General features: G+C 37.5%; 2 protein-coding genes across 6 annotated transcripts in view; both read right to left on the bottom strand.

Annotated features, from left to right (window-relative positions):
- Positions 1 to 22,111, bottom strand: part of LOC136257314 (protein NLRC3-like) — a 273,319-nt gene that overhangs the window by 16,858 nt on the left and 234,350 nt on the right. Inside the window, exons 1-6 of one of the 5 annotated variants that reach the window (XM_066050439.1) lie at positions 8,546 to 8,569; positions 8,457 to 8,485; positions 8,329 to 8,407; positions 4,361 to 4,528; positions 2,880 to 3,007; positions 77 to 299 (exon numbers count right to left, since the gene is read on the bottom strand). The exons of 3 other annotated variants lie outside the window; for them this stretch is intronic. The gene's annotated coding sequence lies outside the window, so the exon portion shown is untranslated. Of the gene's footprint in view, positions 1 to 76; positions 300 to 2,879; positions 3,008 to 4,360; positions 4,529 to 5,784; positions 5,848 to 5,914; positions 6,067 to 6,121; positions 6,924 to 8,328; positions 8,408 to 8,456; positions 8,486 to 8,545; positions 8,570 to 22,111 lie in introns of those variants that run through there. One more of the 5 variants, XM_066050437.1, reaches the window with a different exon arrangement.
- On the bottom strand, positions 81 to 10,215 carry LOC136259220 (small ribosomal subunit protein uS9-like). Its single transcript, XM_066052706.1, has 3 exons — positions 10,066 to 10,215; positions 6,122 to 6,244; positions 81 to 299 (listed from the first exon to the last, which is right to left on the bottom strand). The coding sequence occupies exons 1-3, from the start codon at positions 10,213 to 10,215 to the stop codon at positions 81 to 83; spliced, it is 492 nt and encodes a 163-aa protein (XP_065908778.1).

Genomic DNA, 22,111 nt, shown 5'->3' with positions numbered 1-22,111 from the left:
CAACCACTTGGCTATGCTGCCTCACTCTCGCACGCACACACACGCACACACACATGGAATATACACATATACATACCACTTTAACCACCACCCTCCACAGTAGCCTTGATATCAAATAGCCCCAGGCCATCCACTACTACAAACGGATACAAATTTTTTTCTCTTGAATGGATCAGTGGAAATGCCTCCAACAGACTGAGACCATTAATATCAAACTTTTCATCTCCTCTGGACACAGTCACATTGGCTACAGCTGACTTGTAATAACCAGTTGTGTGTACTAGTCCACTATCATCCAACTGTATAGTGTGACAACCACTTGATAATAACTATACATTACACTATAGAATTTGTTTGTGTCTGGAAGTGGACATTGTCTAAAAATGTGTAACATGGTGAAACCTCAGACATTTTGATAATATTTGTGTGGTCTCATTTTCCACTACAAGTAAACAATATACAAGGAAAATCTGTATTTTAAGTTCAATTAGGGATCACTAAAACAAGGGAGGTCTCCTACACCTGTAGATATTGTACTAGTGGATGTTTAATTCCTACTCAGTCGTGGCCATAGACAGAAGTAGTCATACTAAATGTCTACTAGTGTATCTACAGGAGTAGGTTTGTTCATGATGATAGGTGTATCTGTGTTATGACAGAGCAACTGGGCAGGCAGCCACTCAGAACATAGACAGTTTTAATGGTGGTGGAGAATCACATAAAACACATGTTACATCACACTGCACTACTGCACTACACATATCCTACCAAGAGTGTAGCATAGGCCATAGGTGTAGCAAGCACTTTGTTGTTGGGGGAAAGGATAAAGTAAAACGCTGAGTATGCTAAACCAGGAAGGTCTGGGAGCATGTTCCTCAGGAAAAAAAATTTTTTTTTTTAAACTAACACTTCGTGATTGAATACTTCAAAGTATTTTTAGCAGTAAAAACATGATTGAAACATTCCAGCAGTGCATTCTTACTTGTGTAATTTACTTCTAGGTCAGTCACAAACACTACAAAAATTAATTTTAGAGGTGCTTACCACAATCGTCGATCTGAAGTGTCAAGCTGATAATATTTTATATGGATTGCTGATTTAACCCTTAAACCCGCATAATCCAGAAAACTGGATTTACACTTAATAAATACGCATGCTTTACACAAAGCGCTGTAACCTTTGAAGCATTCATACTATGGCTATGCAATTTATGTCAGTCTACTCGTGATGTAGCAAGGATCAAAATGATACTTACGCTTTTACCCTAACACTAAATGGTGAAGCCAAAACTAGTCGTGAAAGTAACTTTTTGGTAAGGAAACACGTAAACCCTTTACATACCTTTATAAAATGGTTGATAACTCGATGGTAGTTGATCCTAGCGCTTTCCAACAACTTTCATTCAACTCTTCATGAAATTCTGCATCAGACCATATATGACTCACATGAGTAAACCCACAATCGAAATTAAACACATGGCAAGAATTTAGAAACACGGAGACGTGATTCGTCGCTGTTCACCGCTTCATAACAAGTAAGCCACTGTAGTTACAGTGTTCATTTAACCTTCTCCAAGTAGCCCAGTAAACACACTTTTAATCTATGTGTATTTGTAGGCTGTAAGAATTAAGTTACCTTACCTGGTGTCGCCATGCATGCCCATATTGTGTAAACACGCATTTCCAAAAAGTTTTCTGTGGGTTAATAGAATTATACAGTAATTTGAAATGTTGGTGGTAAGTAGACAGATGAGAACTTAAAAGAGATGACATGAAATAGCTAAATTTCCCCACTTCCTATACCTATGTGTAAACTTTGGCTAAAATTACTGAGCATGCACTACTCCCAGTAGTAATGCCAAAATTTAGATAGACAGATAGTTGATGGATCAACATGGTCAACAAGTTGTGGTCACTGAACATGGTGGTTGTTTTAATTGTGGTGGCACTTCAAAGACACTGATCTGGGTGCTCAGGACAAACTGTATATTAGGACTTGGTAAGCATCGTTGTATAGTTTTCTCATGTGGATAGATTCTACTGTAGGCCTGTGAAACAATAGCATAATAATAATAATAAATACTTTGCAAAAAAAAATCATAATTTTGACTGTCCCCAAATTTCACCTAGATAATTTTTAAATCAATGCCAGAGTTCAGTGATTGATAATAAGTCTACTGAGTGAGCAAGTCTGCTATCTAAGGTATTTATTATATTCCACTGTGATACTTATTATGAACCACTACCATGGATCAAGATACTGTAATGAAACACTCCCAAAAGTTTTAGTTCATACTTTCCACTAGGGCTCTACAATATACCCACATTTAGTCATACTGAGGTATTAACAAAGCCACAATACTATATACCGAGGCCCAATACTGAACCATGATACCAAACACCAAATATATCATGGTGGTTACTAGTGAAATACAAGGGATTAGATGTTGTGACATCAAAATAAATTGTGGGTGTTAACAGAATGGGTAGCTGTTTTTTGCCTTGTCACTTACTAAATACCATCATTATTTTGTTGTACAGTATCCATTCAAGGGAAATACCTATATTTAGTATTATCGAGGTACTATTTTAAAAATATACCAGATAAAGGTTTTTGGCAATACCACAGAGCCTTACTTTCCCCATGACCTGCTGGGTCACTACTAGATAGTACTGTAAATAATCTGTGAAACATAAAATTAGGTTTTAGTTTTGTATGAATTGTTGTCAAAGTAACTAAATCTTGATGACGTTACTATCTACATTACAACTCAGAACATGATTACAACACAAATCATCATGTTAGTTGTTGTTGAGGAATCATACAAATGGTCTGGACATTGAAATTCAACATTTATTCAAGCCCTGTCTTCTACTCACCTGTTCCATCTTCTTCCTGGACTGCAGCACAACAACCACCCGTCGATAACGGTGGTCCAGAAACGTTTGTATTTTCCAGCCAGTGGATGAGCTGCCAGTCTGTCAAGTCTGTCTACAATTGACTTGTACTACAAGGAAAGAAGACAGTTCTATGTACAAATGTACATTTTAAAAACATACACTAAAAATCTCAAGTGGGACACATTCAGTGGCATACTAATTCTGTTCATGTGCTCATGTGAGTAACAAGTCATGACAAAAGGCAAAAATATACAATTATTGTATAATTCCTTATTATACAGGTGGTGACTGAGACAAGCTCCATTACGTTGACAAATATGATGAAACATTGTTTCTTGGGCAGGGACCCGGAGACCAAGGGACCCACGAGGATCCTGGAATTTTATACACTTCACAATATTCTACACTTTTACTATGTACATGTGCAAGTATAGTATTGCATGGCCCATTGTATTGCATAGTTTTCCCTGTCATGATGTCTCATACCATCTGGGGCTTATACACACAATGTTTATACCAATTGGAAATTATAAGTACCTCTGAAAAAGTGTCTGAAACTGACTGCATATATAGGCCACTCACCTGCTGCACAATGATCATACTAGTCTATTATGTTGCCTAGCTACTAAAGTTTAGAAACATTGTGTAAATGCACCATGTTGTGTATGAGGTCTGGTTGCACCTGGACTAAAACTTGCTTAGCTAGTTATAATTTTCCCCAGAAAATTTTTGGCACGATGTTCTAAACTTTAGTAGCTAGGCGACACAATAGACTAGTATGCTCATTGTGCAGCAGGCGAGTGGCCTACAAATGCTGTCACTTTTTCAGAGGAACCGTGACAGGGGAAAAGTGGACTGGTCATGCAAGACTACTTGCAGAGGTACATGCAAGTATAGAATATTGTGAAGTGCATAAAATTCCAGAGTTGGATCCTCATGGATCCTCGGGTCCACGGTCCACTGTTTATAACTACCCTTGTTTCTTCTATTTGTTTAAAGTACATTGGAACCTGTCTAGACAAGTGACCTTCAAGCCAAACTGTTTGGTCTTAACAGACAGGTGGCTCTTCTATATAAATTTCTACCAGAAGGAAGTGACAAACTTGGCTACCACACTGTTGTTATGGACACAAAATGATATGTACACTATACCAAACAGTACAGTAGTACTTCCCTAAAGTGAATGATGCCAATAAAAATGCCACATATAAAAACCATCATAGAAATATCATATGTGACAAAAATCACCTTTAAGGAAGAGTCTTACTCTATTCAACATCAAATGTGAAAAAGAAGAAAATACTTACAGTCAATCAGATACGGATTTTTTTTAAATTATCAAACCTTAATTTGGTCAGCTGACCACAGTTGCAAGGTTAGAGACTAAACGAAGTAGTGTACAGCCACCATTATATGCCACAACAATACACTCTTGAGTGGGATGTACTTTCTGTGCATACCTGCTGTCCTGTAACGTTTTCTTTCAGCTGATCTTACATTTGGTTATGTTGTAACCATCTTGAGAGGTTAGGATTGCTAGAAGTTGTCCCGGATTTGTCTGAACCTTTATCAGTTGACTTCCTGGCTGTATACTGCTCATCTAACTGTCTAGTATGCTCTAATACTTCCTAACAGAACACACACACTTAGTAATTGTTCATGAGTGTATGTACAGTGAAACTTCAGTAACATGGTCACTATTTAGAGTAACAAATTTTGTTAGTCTTAATGATGTCATGAAGTATACCTTAGCTATGTTTGGACCTACTTAAAATGGTCATTTTAATGAGGTAGTCTTATTACAGGGTACCCATTTAATGTCATACCAAGCATTTTTAATATGGCACAGGTTACATTCATGAATACCAAAGAACTCTAACAACAAGAAGGAAGTTACACTATCAATGACCAGTAGCTGTTGTGTTGTTAGTGGCTTCTCCACAGCTGAAAGAAACAGGTGAGGGTCATCAAAGTTAGCTGCTGATTGGTTTACAATACTGAATCTTCTTACATTAATATAAAATAGCATAGTGATTTTTATGCAGTCTTTCAGATTCTTTCTTTAATTTTGCAGTTTTCAGAGCTTTCCTCAGCAAAATAAAGTAGAGCGGTAAAACTGTCAATTTGCTACCAACATCAAAGTCAATTTATACATTCTTTTTACCACATCAAAAGAATTTAGAGTAAAGTAGAGTGGAGCTGCACCGCTCTTTAGGGAAGCCCCTGGTTTTGTTAAAATTGGTTTCTTCACATGACCAAGAGCCATTGATTTCAGCCTAAAAAAATGGCATCTACACATGCGTGCGTAGTAACCATTTTTAGCTTAGAACGATGTAAACAGATACCCTCCATGAGGTACATCTAAGCTACGTGTGTGTTTATATACATAGTCACTAAATTGAGGTGGTCTTATAAAGTGATGCACTGGTACCACATTTTCACTATGATATCACATACTGATATAATGTTGGTGAAAAATAGCCAATACCAATCCAACACTGATACTTCGTACACAAGAAACAGTAATCCATTTCAATAATACACAATAAGCCAGCTGACTAATAATCTCATAAAGTGTACTTCACTGGTTTAGTGGCCACCAATCATCTTTTATAGTTTGATGATTCATACTCCATGGCTTACTACCCTTTCCACTGTACTAATAACTGAGCTAGCTTGTTGGCTATACACAGTCATCTTGTAAAGCAATTTAGTCTACAAAGTATTGGTTGCTATCAGACTTTTATACCTTTACTGATACAAGTAATAAGCCGGTATACTCAGGCACATGCTGATCCTAGTATTGGTATTGTTAAAAACAATGACAACTAATTCACTGAGATTTCACTGTATTACTGTGTAGTGTGTACACGTATTCACTCACATATACTAGATTGTGGTAGGTTGGAAAGAGAGTAAAAAAGTCCTGCTTCAAATGGTCGTCTGTCTGCATCAACAGATTGTGTTACAAGCCACACACAAAATAACACAAACAGTTGTCAAGTTTTGCCTACCATTTTTCTTGGGATAATATTCTAGTGGAAGCTAACTTTAAGCATGTTAAGTAGTCACTGAACGGAGAGGAAATCCAGGAACCAGAGGCGGAGAAATAGGGAAAATGGAACCTGTCCCCTCATTTTGAGGCGCCTTTCCCAATTCCCAGGAACTGAAACACAGCAGCTGTTATTTACTCATTATAGTTTGCCTTGGTTAAAACTCACATTGACATCTTGTTTAGTGAATGTTTCAGGGTCACATCCCATCATTATAGCAATTTTAAGTCTTCTCCTTCCCTCATAGTAAGCTTCAATGTCTTTCTTGATGTCTGGATCAGTGCATGACCACTACAATGTGAACAGTGTAACAGAATTAATAGAGTCAATTTACAGCAACAGAGAACCCTTATCAAAGACCTCATTCTTAGCCCAATAATTATCAAGCCTCTGGCTACTATACAAAACGTGCTATATCAAGTCAAGTACAAGTAGCAATATGAAAAATAAAGCATGAGGTCAAGTGCTGAGTGCTTTATTTTTCATATAGCATGAGCAAGCCAATGCTTTAAATGATTTATGGGACTGTCTAGTCGTAGTTTGTAGCCATACACTAGGACTCATAATTAACACGCATTGCATGAATTATTAACAGCCTGAATGTACACAAACAAAGTAACTTATGAGTAGTTCACCACAGTTTGGCATGGCAGACGTTCATCTCGTATTTTGGCAGGTTTTGGTCACCACCCACAATCAATTCTATTGTGATATATGGTAAAGTATTTCCGTGATATTCTCAAAACTTGTCCATTTACATCAAACGTAACAGCAATGTTACCTTTTCTCACCCATCATCTAAGTATTTAGACATGTCTATAAAAGCAATCCAGTGGTAGAACTCATATTGGCTGGGGTGATTGACCACTCAGCGCGGTAAGGGCTATCAGCCTATACCGGCTTGGGTGAATAGTCACACTGGTGTGAGCACTGTGGGCTATTATCCTGCACTAGAGCATGTGGGCAACTGTGCTTTATTGCCCACAAAGAGTGCTTTATTGCACTGTTTGCCCAAAAGTGTACTTTATAAAATTAAAGTACACTTTTTTCCTTTGATCTCCATGTAAAGTTCTATTTGTAATATAATGGAATCTGTTTTAGTGGCCACCTGTATAGAAATACTACATCTCCCCAAGTGAGAAACTGATACCTATTGCTACACTTGTAGAATAATTATATAATAGCTGTGTGGGAAAGTCCCTACTTCAAATAATGCACATGTCTATCAGTAATTTTTATACACTAGTTCAGTGGTTATAGCCTTAAGAGTACAAGTACACAAATTTTTTTTTTTTGAATTTTCAACTACGCAGAATAGGGACCATAGCATATTGATAAAAAGTATTGAAATGAGCTGGAGTAGTGGACGATGTTAAATCACAGTAAAACAATAAGAAGTGTTATATCCCTACAGTGCATTTCCATTATGGTATCACACTTCTTATTGTTTTACTGTGATTTAATATCATGCACTACTCCAGCTTGTTTCAGTACTTTTTATCGATGTGATATGGCTAGTTGAAAATTCCAATTTTTTGTGTATTTGTTTCTTAACTTTTTTTGTAAATAATTATGACTGGGTTAACCCACACATACTGCATATAAAATGGTGAGACGTACCCCAGTTACATCAATTATCATCTGAAAAGTGAAACATTGATTATGCTTCGTCATCAGCTATGTTCAACCTGTTACACAACAGTAAAAATCAAGAACTGTTTGGAAAGCATCTCTGCAATTAAAATAGCCACTATGAAAAATACTGACGATTTCTGTTACAAAGGAAAGCCATCACGTGTTACTGCCAAATCAACACTTTTTGCTGGCAGAAAAGATGAATGGTACACAAAGGAGGACACTGGTAAGTCCATGAAGAATGCATTGTACGTACTGCAGTATGCCAAAAGGCACCTCTAACGCCAAAGTGACATTGAACAGTGAAAAAATCAAGCCCATAGCCTTAGCCACTGTCGAGCTACGCTTGTCTGAAGGCATCAGTCAGTTACTCAGTCAGTCAGTAAAAAATTCCATTGAATAATTTAAAAAAAATTCTGTAGCAACTTGTTGAAAGCATTCGGGTCAATCTGAAGGCTTGTTTGGGATTATTTTTGCACAACCAATACTGCCTCATAGTCATCAAGGAAAATTGAAGCTGGTTTTTCGTTGATGTTATTTCGTGGGCCACGCCTACTACTTTGTGGTTCCTACTATTCCTAAGGTAGAAGGTATTCAGAGTATTCAGTGTTTGTCCAAAACATTTTAAGGAATTTCCACCAGGGTGAAGTGGACGTAGTTGAGGTGGTATCACTAAGATGACAACTAACTCACTAAGGTTTCACTGTATTACTGTGTAGTGTGTACACTTATTCAATCACATATACTAGATTGTGGTAGGCTGGAAAGAGAGTAAAAAACTTGCTTCAAATGGTCGTCCATCTGCATCAACAGATTGTGCTACAAGCCACACACAAAATAACACAAACACTTGTCAAGTTTTGCTTACTATTTTTCTTGGGATGACATTCTAGTGGTCTAAATATAGAACAACAATTAATTTTATCCCTTAAGGAAACATTACAATAGATACAGTACCTTTAGAAAAGGCGTGGCATCTTTAGCATACAAACAAGATGGAACCTGCTGGCATTCTATACAAACATATAGAACAGGTACGTAGATACACTGTATATCATACAGTTAGAACATTTCAAAACATCAAGATATACCGTATAGCGGGTTATTTTCGAAGAAGAAAATTTCACACAAGACACAAAAAATGAAATTTCGAAGGATTTTAATTTTGAAAAGTGCATATTTCGAAGTCTGGGTGGGTTTCAAATAAACGGAAATTCGTGTCACTAATTAAGAAGATATGCGAATGTTTGCCGAAAACTGACTTACTGATGGAATAATTCCCATCCCTATGCACTGGAGAGAAGACTGAGGGAGTCTCGAGTGGAGTAAATTTCACTGGCTTGATCACGCTCGATCATACATGAGCTAGCTGGCTATCTAGCTACCATAGATTCTAGAGCAGATGGCATCAATTCCCATTCTGGATCACCTGTTTTCTGGTTATTGGTACAGTAATGATACAGTTTACCCGTTATCATGAGCTACAACTCTAGGAATACAAAAGCAAATCACCAAAAGTTGGATGGTTGCTTTCACTTGTGGGAATTTATTTTCGCTGAACAACCAGATGTGGGAATTTATTTTCGAAGAGAAGGGCCTCTTCGAAATATCCGAAGATAAAAACTTCGAAAATTACCAGCTATATGGTACTGTTTCTACTAATCCCTAAACAACTAACACATACACACAAACAAATGTACATACACTAACACATTACACATACAAAACTACAACATGTAGTAATAAAGACTCCTCAACAAGCTAAACTGTTAGGGACAGTATGGGATGGGACCTAGTCCACACCTGGTGTATAATATTGACCTGTTTGGATGAGTGTGGACAATTGTCAAATAATAAAAATCATCATCGGTTGACTAAAGAATTATGGAAACAGTACAATATGTGTGACTGGAACAATACATGTTTCTAAACTAGCTAAACAACAACCACTAAGTGAGCCATACTTGTCTAGAATGTGACAGTAGGACTAGCAAAGATCAGTAGTGAATTCACCATGATGGTGATGTGTATCCATCAAGGGAGTCACCAGTGTGACAACTGACACATGTACATGTGTACATGTATGTGAGTAAATTATGATATTTTACAGTTGAAATGGTTTTTGATTACCAGTTATATTTCTACAACAAATTGGACAGTTCTACCATGTAAAATTGAGTATAAAGACAACTGTCAACAATTTTGTATATATTTCAGAGAGTAAGTGGCCATGTATATGTGGCAATATGTAGCTGAATTCTAGTACTCCCGCATTAATCAAGATGTTATTAAATAGTTTGGTATCTGTTTGTTAACACATCTAAATATCTGCATACTAAATTTGACATTCACTGCAGTCCTTAAAAGATGAACTAAGTTACAAATGAGACATGTAGTACTTCTATGTGTAAAACACTAAATTTCAAGAGAAGTCAAACAGTTTCCACTCAAAAGAAGAACTAACTATACAGACTCACATTAACATCTTGTTCGGTACATGTTTCAGAATCACATCCCATCATCATAGCTGGTCTTCTCCTTCCCTCATAGTAAGCTTCCATCTCTTTCTTTATGTCTGTATCAGTCTGGCATTTTCTGTGAACAACAGGAATGGCATTTGATTGCATCATTCTATTGTTTTGCAATGAGATAATAATTGTATCAGTCAGACTGACTAAGACAAAGATTAGCATCAAGCAAGGACATTATAGGAATTGTTGCCTATAGACTTAGATGGAGCCACACCCACGTATTAACCATTGATAATCTGTGCTTTAGTAGCTACTCGTTTTTTGCCTTTCTTTCCAGACAATCCTTACTATATTCTAATGACCTGGTATTAACCATCTAAACGGGTCAGTGGTCAGCAGTACTGACCCACTTGTAACCCTACCATGTGTCTCATTACTAAACCAAACCAAACTCTTTAGCACATTTCTTAACTGTTTGATATTGTTAAAACTGTTATAAGCTTATCAGTTAGTAACTAGTTTGCTTTTAATTGTAGTCTAGTAGCTAGTTAGCTAAGCTTGCTCTTGTAATATCCTTTTGTCTGAGTTTCTTTATTGAAAATAAGGGCCCTGCATTCTAAATTTGCCCTGGGCCCAAATCCAATCGGCAGCCCTGATTGTACTAGCCTAGCATAAAGTAAGCACACTATGGGAGTTGTTGCCTATAAAGAGGTATGTTACAAGCTGTTTATGGCAACAATTGGACAGCCTAAAAGTTGCCAAAATTGGCAACTTTTGCCAATATTGGGAACTTCAGGCCACCCAAAGTTGCCAACTTCGGCAACCCAAAGTTGCCAATTTTGGCAACTTCAGGCCACCCAAAATTGCCAATATTGGCAACTTTTGTGTTTCTTTGAGTAACCACAAATGATGCTCAAAAGTATCCAAACTTGGCAATAAATGTACTTTCTTTTATAAAAGATGAAAGAGAATTTGATTGTGGGATTCGGTTATCCATAATTGGTAATTTTGTGTGACAAATCCTTAGAATTGCCAAAAATGGCAATTTTATAAAAGCGTGTAGTAGCTGCTGTTTTTGGCAATTATAACAACAGTCTAAAAGTTCCCAGTTTTGGAAACTTTGACACTTACAGTTTACCGGTATTAAGCATGAAAGTGAGCATTACAGTGCTAAAGTTCACAAAGCTGCTAACGTAACTATGCTTACTTTAGAGGAACTGTTATAATGATGCCTGAAAGTATTTAAATATGATTACTAGCAACATTTTCAGTGGATGCCAGGTAGCTAGCTATACATTCACTTTAAAAGCAGCAGTAGGAATATAGCTATGTAGCAAACTTATGATTTGAATATGAATTGACCAAAATGCGATAAAATGGACAAAGTCATAAGAATATCTTGCTACAAATCATGCTATATAGCTACAAATCAAGGTGCTAATTTATGCATGTCCATTTAGATTGCACTTTCATCGGCATCTTCACTCAGGTTCGAAATGCTGTGATGATTATAAAATTGCAACATTCAAGATGTTTGTAGCCTCCATTATTTTAATCCAACATAGCTCTATCTTTTGTACATACTTACACATTGTAGTTTATCAACCAAATTTGCTATACAGCAAATGCATCTGCTATTCTGTAATACCAGCTCTCTGTGGAGCATCAGTGTGCTACACCTGTTTTTTTTTTTTCTGTGGCATGGCATGGTTGTCAACTCTACAATAATGATAATCATAACGGTGATAATCAGATAACCATAAAAGGCATGAACATTAATAAATTTACACTATAGTCAATTGCTATGACATGTACTTACTTATTAATCAAATGATATGCAGATATTGCAGAATCCAACATTATTATGTAAAACAGGCATTTAGGTGTAGGCGGAACTTTATCTCACACAAAGTTTCAACTTGTGGTCTCTGTTTTTGATTGCAAGAAATAGTTTCAAATGAAAAAAGAAGTTGGAATGGCTCATGTATGCAAGTTGTCCCTTGATTCGCTGCATACCAGCATTTGCCTGCTCATTCACTTGTGAATTTAAGCTCTTTGTATCCAGTGTGCTGTATTCATCTAAACAGTAGCCAGATGGGCAGCCTATATGCCTCAGAAAATGGAAACATCAGAAAATTGCCGAAACTGGCAATTTGTAAGCAATACAATAGTTTTGCAACTTTTAAAAGTTGCCAAATGTGGAAACTTTTATTTGCAAGAAATTGCCAGAAGTGGTAATTTTAGTATGCATGAACAGTCCAATAGTGGGCATCAAATTTTGCCATTTTTGCAAACTAGATCCCACAATTGATTTATTCATTGGTCTTCATAAAAAAGAGTACATTTATTGCCAGAATTGGTAGTTTTGAGCACCATCTTTAACTGCCAAATTTGGAAACCATCAGCAGTTTCAGGCTTGGCAACTTTTTGACGGTTTCCAAAAGTTGCCAAAGTTAGATAGAAACTTAGTTACCAAAACTTGCAAATTCTTAGCAGTCCTATAGCTTGCATTACACTGCTTTATAAAGTTGCCAAAAGTGGTAACTTTTGTTTGCAAGTAGCCAAAATTGGCAATTTTTAGGCTGTCCAATAATTTCCAAAATTGGCCTTGTAACATACCTGCTCTAGACTAGGTGGAGCAACACCCACATATCAACCATTAATAATCTGCTTTGGTAGCTACTTGGTTTTTATTCCAGACAATCCCTAATGACCTGTATAATTATGGTATAAATCCAGGGCTAATAATCAAAAAGCTTCGGATTTTAAATCTAGCTATCAACGTTGTAATTAAAATTAAACGTGGTAAGATCTGGATCCCACCCAGATTACTAAACCAGCAGTACTGACCCACTTGTAACCCTATCATGTGTCTCATTACTACAGCAAACTAAGCTCTTTTGTAGATTTTGAGCCCAAAATGCCAACTACAGCCACAACAAAAAATCATACATCATGGACTTTGTGGTATGTACTGTTCACCAGTCATAAATTGTGTCACAAAAAGTAAACAAACAACAGGGGCAGTTCAAAGGGTTCCATGGACCTCCCCTTTTCAAAAGAGATCGAGATACTCTAACAGAGAAGTTATAGTATTCTTCAGGGGAGCAGTGTAGCAAACTACGTATGCAGTTATAAATAAGGAGGTATAGTTGGTGGATTGTGGTTATCTTTTCTTTTTTGTGGTCTTTGACTTACAGCTAGGCCATGTAGCATCACCAGGCTAAACTGAAGTTGCAATTCCAATGGGGAACCCCCTTTTAGAAAGTCTGGATCTGCCCCTGAACAAGCACATGGAAAATTTAGAGATTCAAATAGACCCATGAAAATAAAAAGTGAGGAAACAAGGGAAGTCTCCTGTACATCACCTATACTAGTGAATCTACTTTAATCATGGCTATACTATTGACAGGTGTCCAGTTCAGCACTTGTGTTGCAAAGCCATAATAAATAAACTAAAGTCCATTTGGTTCCACTTAGGGTACTTTGAGATAATGTCACTCCCTAGAGTTTCTATGGATACATATACATGAAATTGACAAGGAGAGAACATCCTGACTGAATGGCAGACTTCTGTAAGCATTCGAGACATTAATTGGATGTCTGCAGGTTCGAGGCTGTCCAGGTCCAGTCATGGATTTTTTCTTGTGTCTCTACACACTTTATGTAACAACTTTGAACAGGCTGTGGGGCCAGGTGTCCTACAGACCACCTTAATAAATGACAAGCTATATGGCTGAATCAGAAGCCACAGGTATAGGCAAGCTCATTGCATTCTATAAATCCAACTCATAGTCCTAGCGATGCAGTAACAAACAAATAACACTTTCACATCATATATGGTAAAAACTATATTTAGACTGGAATGTGTAATGGAATCACTAAGTTGTTTAAGTACACTACCTACACTAATGGTGTGATCAGTATCCTAGTAACCTGTCTACACTAAACTACATTCATATGGGAACAACAGCTGCAGCACCATCTATACCACATTCCTCCAATACCTACAACATGTTTTTATACAACCACAGGAAAATTTTGAAGGTTAAATTTTCAAAAAGGAATGCTTGGTTGTAATATTTTTGAAACAACATCTTCCATACCTTAGATAATTTATTAGAAGGATTCACAGAATTTCCCATACTAGGTACCCACAGAGCTACAGTAACACTCACCACTACTTTGATTGTTGAGCTAAGCTTTTCAATAAAGACCCATCTGACTTTGCAAATTACCCTCCTCTATTGTATGTAGGTTCAGAACACATGTACATTAACTGAACACGTACATGATATGTTACTTGGCAGTGAATGGATCACCATGTGGTCCATGTCTACAGATAGTAAACACCATGGCTAGTTGGTACTTTTGTCTCAGTCCCTAACTATTAACTCTCCTTTTATTAGGCTGAATATGTTATTAATGAGTTTCTCTTATGCTCAGTTCACTTGTGGTAGCCAATGTGGAGGAAGGAGTTGCTTGACTTCCATTACATCATAACAAGTAATGTATGAATATTGTCATTAGGTGAGATCCCTCACACACAGTAACTAAATTCACAAACAATAACATTTATGAGTGAATACTATATATTGTATCACATAATAAACCATCAAGATTTACCACTAATCACACACTATAGCCACTTGCTCATAATTTCATTCCATTTTACTTTTGATGTTTTAAAACTTCTCCAAAATACCAATTTCTACTATTGGATACATTACAACTACTGGTGGTGGTGGTGGTGGTACATGTGATATTTATCCACTAGTAAAATATGACTCATTTTGCTCATAAACTAACTACCTCACTGCATAACATCAAACACACATTATAGTGTGATAAGTCTAACTTGGTTGGGCCATTCTAGCAAAGCCAGAATTGCTCAACCTCTCTTTTTATTGAATACTTGGGAGGGTGTCAGGTATACTAGTTGCTATATAATTATATAGACTTAATAGTGGATCCCAACTAATACAGTTCAATAGACACACACACACACACACACACACACACACACACACACACACACACACACACACACACACACACACACACACACACACACACACACACACACACACACACACACACACACACACACACACACACACACACACACACACACACACAAGGAACGAACACACACACAAAAGCAAAAACATATATACACATGATACTGGTATACTCTTCTATCAGTTGTCAAAATTCTGTACCTGTTCCTCAAACAGGTTAAAGTGATGAACCTCCTTGATTGTTTTATCTGTGTGTCAGCCTTCGGTATCAACCAGAGAGGTTAATTAGCTAATCTGCTATACCTCCTCAGGATAAGGAACATATCTATAACAATATTCCCTGAACTTTGTGTACTCCTGACTGGCTGTGCCTCCCATGACCTCCACCTGCATAATGGCTGCACTAAGAATTGCTCTAATAACTTTCTAACTGTATTACAATTATACATGTGGATCATGGACAGGTGTCATTACACACACTAGTATAGCTGCTATTGACTATCCCACTTGAAGTATGAAAACATGAAATCTCGCTTGAAATAGCTATAGTCACACCAGCCAATCATCTACCAAACACTAACTTGAGTGTATCACATGTGTAAACAACCATCAGGGAGGCTACCGGCTGAACGGGACGAGAGACTGGTCCTTATCCTCGAGCTCGTGATGCTAAGTACTTAACTCTCGTACTTACAATGTACTACCATAGATAATACACTCTATGGTACTACTGACAATGTAGGGATCATCCTGAGCTGCCCTTTTCTCGCGGTATCTAAACGTAAAACAGACCATAGATATACTATACACATGTAAAGTATATTGTATCTATGAACAAATTAACTTCTTAATCACGCACGTTACGCCACTTCTTATTAATGCTCACTACGTAAAGGACAACACGAAGCTCACATCATGCTTGTAGATTCCTCATGATATGTGTAGTTAACCAGGTATGGTGTATTGACTCATTTGAAGACATTTCATAGTCTCGCGTAGCCAGACCCTTTTCATTCGTGTGGGGGCGGGGAAAGCCTTTTCCCCGCCCCCACACAAAAGAAAAGAAGTGGTCTTGGCTTGCTACGCGAGACTAGACATTTCACTCATCAGTATGCCCCATAACAGTACAGTATTTCGATCGTATAATTACAGGGCCCATGTACGTACCAAATGCCGGCAGCTGCAGGTGAAAATGATGTAATTTTTTTTCAGCTCAGCTACTGATTGCTCTATTAGAGTATTTGATCTTCATGATTACACATGGGAACTCCCGAGTCCATTTCCCTCCTCTTTGGTTCTAAACCTTGACTGTTTATGCAATATTGACTGCTTGACTGCAATATTGACTGTACAAGTATACAGCTATATTAGGACTCTTTATTAAATGATTTATGTGTATACAAAATTACCAACACATCGACCCACTGAAATTAAATTCTCATAACCTATGTAGTATGTATTGGGGTAAGTCTATATGTATGTATGGTTAGTGTAAATGTTCTGTAGTAGGCACCTTGTGGGTTTTGCCTTAGTTCGTTTTAATTGAATTTTATGTTTCACAGACCAAAACACAGTCAAGTATAGGGTTGATACCAGTATAATAAAACTTACAATACTGCTATTTTTTTGCTGGCTGAAGATTAATTAATAACTTACATTTCAAACAGTAGATTGATGTACCACACACTACTAGCATGATATACAGTGTATTATGTTGAAATATTTAGCATTACTTTCTTTGTGCTTTAAAGGTAACTTGAAAACCTGTGCTCGAATTGCAAGGTGATCATGGTAAAAGATGAGCTATAGACTTACTTGAAGTGGCTTTAGACTTGTCCTTCAACATTAATGATGTACGAGAAGCCACAATGTTTAAGTGCTGGTTAAATACACAGAATATTCCACATCCCAGACTGTGTGACTCCTTAGACACTTGTCTATATACTACAAGTTGTCCAGGGATCAAGTCACCACATGGTCTGGAGTATTGATGTTGTTAAGTTTCTGACTCTCTGTCACTACACTGGCCAGTCTTTTTCTGAGTCTCCTAATAATCTATAGACAGGTAGCTATGGTGATGTATCTGATGTAGTGGGTATTAGTGTGACTGTAAATTACACTGTACCATTTACATTACATAACATTGTTGTATGAATAGTAATGTATCTAACAACTAACACATGTGTGTCTTTGAGATACACATACTACTGAATATAGAGGTCTAGCTGGTCAATTACTGTGGCACTCCGGGAGAAAGGGCCAACAACACAAATTCGTGCTTCTATATTATCTTGTGTGGAATGATCCAACTGCCGGTAAAACCAAGGTTGATTGGTGTTATCACAACATGTCACATGACTGCTAAAACAACCTGCACCATCCCACAATGCGTCATCAAAGAAAAAGGTTTCTGAAGAAGGAGGATGGTTAATAGTGCCTGATTCACAGTATAAATTGTTGCCAACAAAAGAAGGTGGAGATGATCCACCTTCACAAGGACAGCGGGTAGATACAGTTTCAGCAAAGCCAGTAGCATATGTCCAAATATGTCTGCGAGGAGTACCATAAGTTAGTGATAATCCAGATACATAACTGGCTTCAATACTTTCACTACTAGTATCAAATGCCCAAACATATCCTTTCTGATATCCTCTAGCTCTTCCGCAAACTCTCTGATAACTAGTTCCAGCAGTTGAGAAATATGCAGAAGAGCAAATGTTAGTACCATCAGCATCGGCAACTCTACAGAAACTAACCCCAGATGATATGTCAGTAGCTTTAATCCAACCACTGGGACAGTTACCCCCTGCACCGATATCTATATTAGCAATTCTTCTCCATCCCTCTCCAACACTGCCACATGAGCCAATAACAATTGATGTCATGTTACAGTATGTCCATTCACTGTCATTGATACGATAGAACCCTGGCTTGTCAATAGTTTCTGGATTACTGTTGTAAATACTCAAACAAGATGAACCAGTGTAACTCATGCCACAGTATACCTTGCTGGGACCATCAAGTATCCAGTAATATCCTGACCTTTCATGGCTTTGAGGATTCTTATTGTAGATCTCCTCACAAGAATCACCAGGGTAGAATGGAGATGAAAATTGATGTTCACTACACTGATCAGTAGCCATCACCAGTTTCCCAAAGATAAAAACTAATAAAGTACAATTTACAACTAGTAACATTGGTATAGGACTTTTGCATAGTAGTCAATTACAAAAACTATCAAACTGTAATAATAATTTTAGCTAGCAGTATACATGGATAAATAGGGTATCACAGATGCTAGTAATAAGGAAAATATGAGGAAATGTTGATACTTGTTTAAGGAAGTGTGTTACAAGTTGGGACAGGTAATCAAATTCACAATGTAGCAAAAAGCAACCTCTGCATTCCCACACAACTATATCCCAAATGCTTCTACCACTTTACAGCAATAGATCATACAGTGTACCTGTATTGAATTTTGCTGTTGTTTCTATCACTCTGATGTATTGAGTAAAGTCAGCTGGTGCAGGATATAACTTGGACAAAACTGTAGACGAATCCATTGGCTACTTGACATAGTTAAGATAATCCTACAATAATAATAACAAGATCGTAAATTAAAGTTCCCATTCTCAACAAGACATACTCCATCACAACATACAGTATAGTGACAAGTGTCAACTGGTTCAAGGAATGGTACAGCACAGTATGGTGTTGAGTACGTTATATAAGCATGTTACACCCACTCCTGTAATATGAGCATATGACAAGGCAACTAGTGAATAGAGTTGGGCAATATTTCAACATGATTAAGGTATTAATACACATATTTTTGGTATAGTGATAATTGAAACACCGCAATATATTGCAAATATGGAGAGAGTAATTACAGGAAACCGTTGGCATAAACATTACATGTGAGCCATTCTAAAGCATTTTATTAATGTCAGACTGATTTGTAACTTCAAAATACTGCAATGTTTCAGTGAATACTGATATCCTAGAAAATCAGTTTAATGTCCATTAATGTACATAACCACAAATACCAATTGTAAAAACTATTGAATAACTCCAATTATTTCATTATTGATTCTTAGAATTCTCAATACTGCCCATCACTACTAGTGAATTGCAACATTTATTTTTAAGAGATGATAGTCACATCATGACACAAGGGAATAATAAAATCTATTACAGCTAACTATCTACAACACTCTATACATTCTTCCTTCACACAACAGCACACGTACACACACACACACACATGAACATTATTCATTACAGTATAGTCCATAGTGTTCATACCATGACTGCTAGTGGTGAAGTGCTGGTGATGACAATGTCAGCATCACTAATCGGTCTGGTGGGCTGGTAGCAGCTCATCACATCCAAACATGTTGAGTCACTGAATAGAATGATAGAATTGTTGTTATAGTGACAGTTAACTTAGTGGCCACCTCCTTATAGTAATATGGTGACCATTTCAACTATGTAGGTCCCAAACATAGCTAAGGTGCACTTCACGACTGTATTAACAGACCACCTCATTATAGTAACCATGTCAAGTCAGTCCCCAACATAGTTAAGGTGTGTATCACTACCTCATTATTCAGACCACCTCAATATGTGACTGGATTTGCAAACAGGGGTCTTCCACACACATCCAATTTATGAACTTTGACAATTCATAACTTGAGATTGGAAAAAGCTGCTGACTTGAAATTTGGCAGTAGTGAGTTCCAACATAGGTTAGTGGATGGAGGAAATGTCAAGTGTTTATCTTTATTGAACACTAAGTTATGGTCTTCCAAGTTCATAGAATTGGATGTGTGTGGAAGATAGGGATGCGTCGATTTCGCCAGCAAAATTATTGGAATAATAGGAATACAAGAGCAACAAGCAAAATGCTGGCAAAATAGGAGCAAAATCGAGCAAAATAGGAGCAAAATCGAGCAAAATAGGCGCAAAATAAGCAAAATTTGTTAATCTCAGATCTGTTTCAGACAGTGTGAATGTAACTGCATAACTAACACAAGTAACAACTTACCATAGCTACGTTTAACACTCGTACGTTAAATGAGTATGGCTCTAGCTGAACTTTGACCCGAAGGCGAACCCACAATACATGTTAGCGAATAATCACGTGTGAAATAGTGTCTACAATGGATGTGATAGAACGCATTGACTACAGTTCAAGTGCTGAAAGCGATGTTAGTGAAGTAGATGACAGTCTTAGCATTGTTAGTAATGATGATGACCGTGAATCGTCTCGCGAGTCAGATGTTACAACAACTTCGACTAGTACAACTTCGAGGACTCGTTCTACCGGAAGTGCCAGCAACTCAACGACGCCAACGTCTAGTGGAGTGTCCTTGCTTAGTGTGCTAAAGGCACCAAGTGCATCTGACTTCTCTCGTAAGAGAAAAATTGCCAAAAATCCACCAGCTGGCAGGAAGAGAGCATTACATTCGAATTCGCAGAGCAACCCAAAAACGATCAAGCCCCAGCAAAGAGTAACCGAATATTCCAAGGAACCCTTTACTGTAGCTACTGGAAAGCTTTTTTGCCAAGGATGCCGGGAAGAGTTACCCCTCAAAAAGAGCAGTATTGAGTATCACTTAAAATCTACTAAACATGCTAATGGAAAGAAAAAGCTGCAACAAAGGAATGTTAAAGACTCAGACATTGCACAATCTCTGCAAAGGTATAATGCAGAAGCTCATGGGCGAGGTGAGACTCTTCCGGAACAACAGCAGGTTTTCCGAGTCAAAGTGGTCAAAACATTTCTTCAAGCGGGTGTACCACTAAGTAAGGTTGACCAGTTTCGTAGTCTTTTTGAGGAGACAGGCTATCGCCTTACAGATCGCAGATTTATGTTTGACCTTATTCCTTTTATTTTAGAAGAAGAAAAGGCACGTATTAAGCAATCACTCCAGGGTCAGTTCTTGAGTGTCATTTTTGATGGTACCTCTCATAGTGGAGAGGCATTAGCAGTCTTAGTGCGCTTTGTAAATGATTCTTTTGAAATTCAACAGCAGCTTCTAGCCATCCAACTGCTTTCAAAATCTCTCACTGGGGAAGAAATTGCACACGAATTGGTACAAGTGCTTTCAGTGTTCTACAGCATTTCTTCCAGCCATCTTATTGCTGCTATGCGAGATAGAGCATCTGTTAACAGTGTAGCAATGAGGACATTGAAGATTGTTTACCCTAATGTAATAGATATTGGATGCTTCAGCCATGCTTTTGATCGTGTTGGAGAGCACTTCAAAGTACCAACCCTGACTGAGTTTATTGGTAATTGGCTAGCACTTTTTTCACATAGCATTAAAGCCAAATTTCTATGGAAACAACAAACAGGAAAGGCAATGGCATCGTATAGTGCTACCAGGTGGTGGAGCAAATGGGAAATTTTTAAGCAAATAATGCTCCAGTTTGGTGATATCGAACCATTCCTAAGTGAAAATACAGACTTAGGCCCTGCATCTCGTCCAAAGTTACTAGCTATTTTAACTGACCGTGAAAAGCTTGAACACTTAAAGCTTGAGCTTGCTGCTGTTATTGATTGGGGGGAGGTGTTTGTTAAGGCTACATATAACCTTGAAGGAGATGGGCCACTGAGTTTCACAGCTTATGAAATAGTACAGACTGTTGTTGCAGCAGTCAGGGCAGCTCATACTCCAAACACTGAAGCTGTTATTCGCAGTATCACTACTCAATCAACTGCACAGCAGAGGCATCGCAGCTATGCTCGAAGCTGTATGCAACCAGCTCTAGATTACTTTCAAGAACTGCTAGATTCTTCCTTAAAGGAGCAAAATTTAGTTTTTAAGGCTGTGAGAGTTTTCAATCCGCACAAGATAGTAATGCTTAAGCCAGATGTTTCTCATGTAAATGCATTGCAGGTTGTTCCCTTCTTTAAGGATGACGAGCTTGAAAATTTGAAGGCTGAACTTCCTTCTTATGTAGCTAAGGCGGATGGTATTAGTGATGAACTTGCTGCTCTGGAATGGTGGAAGCTCAATGCAACT

The sequence above is a fragment of the Dysidea avara genome, chromosome 6 (genome assembly GCF_963678975.1).
Source record: "Dysidea avara chromosome 6, odDysAvar1.4, whole genome shotgun sequence".
Lineage (NCBI taxonomy): Eukaryota > Metazoa > Porifera > Demospongiae > Dictyoceratida > Dysideidae > Dysidea > Dysidea avara.
This window is presented reverse-complemented; position numbering and strand designations above follow the sequence as displayed.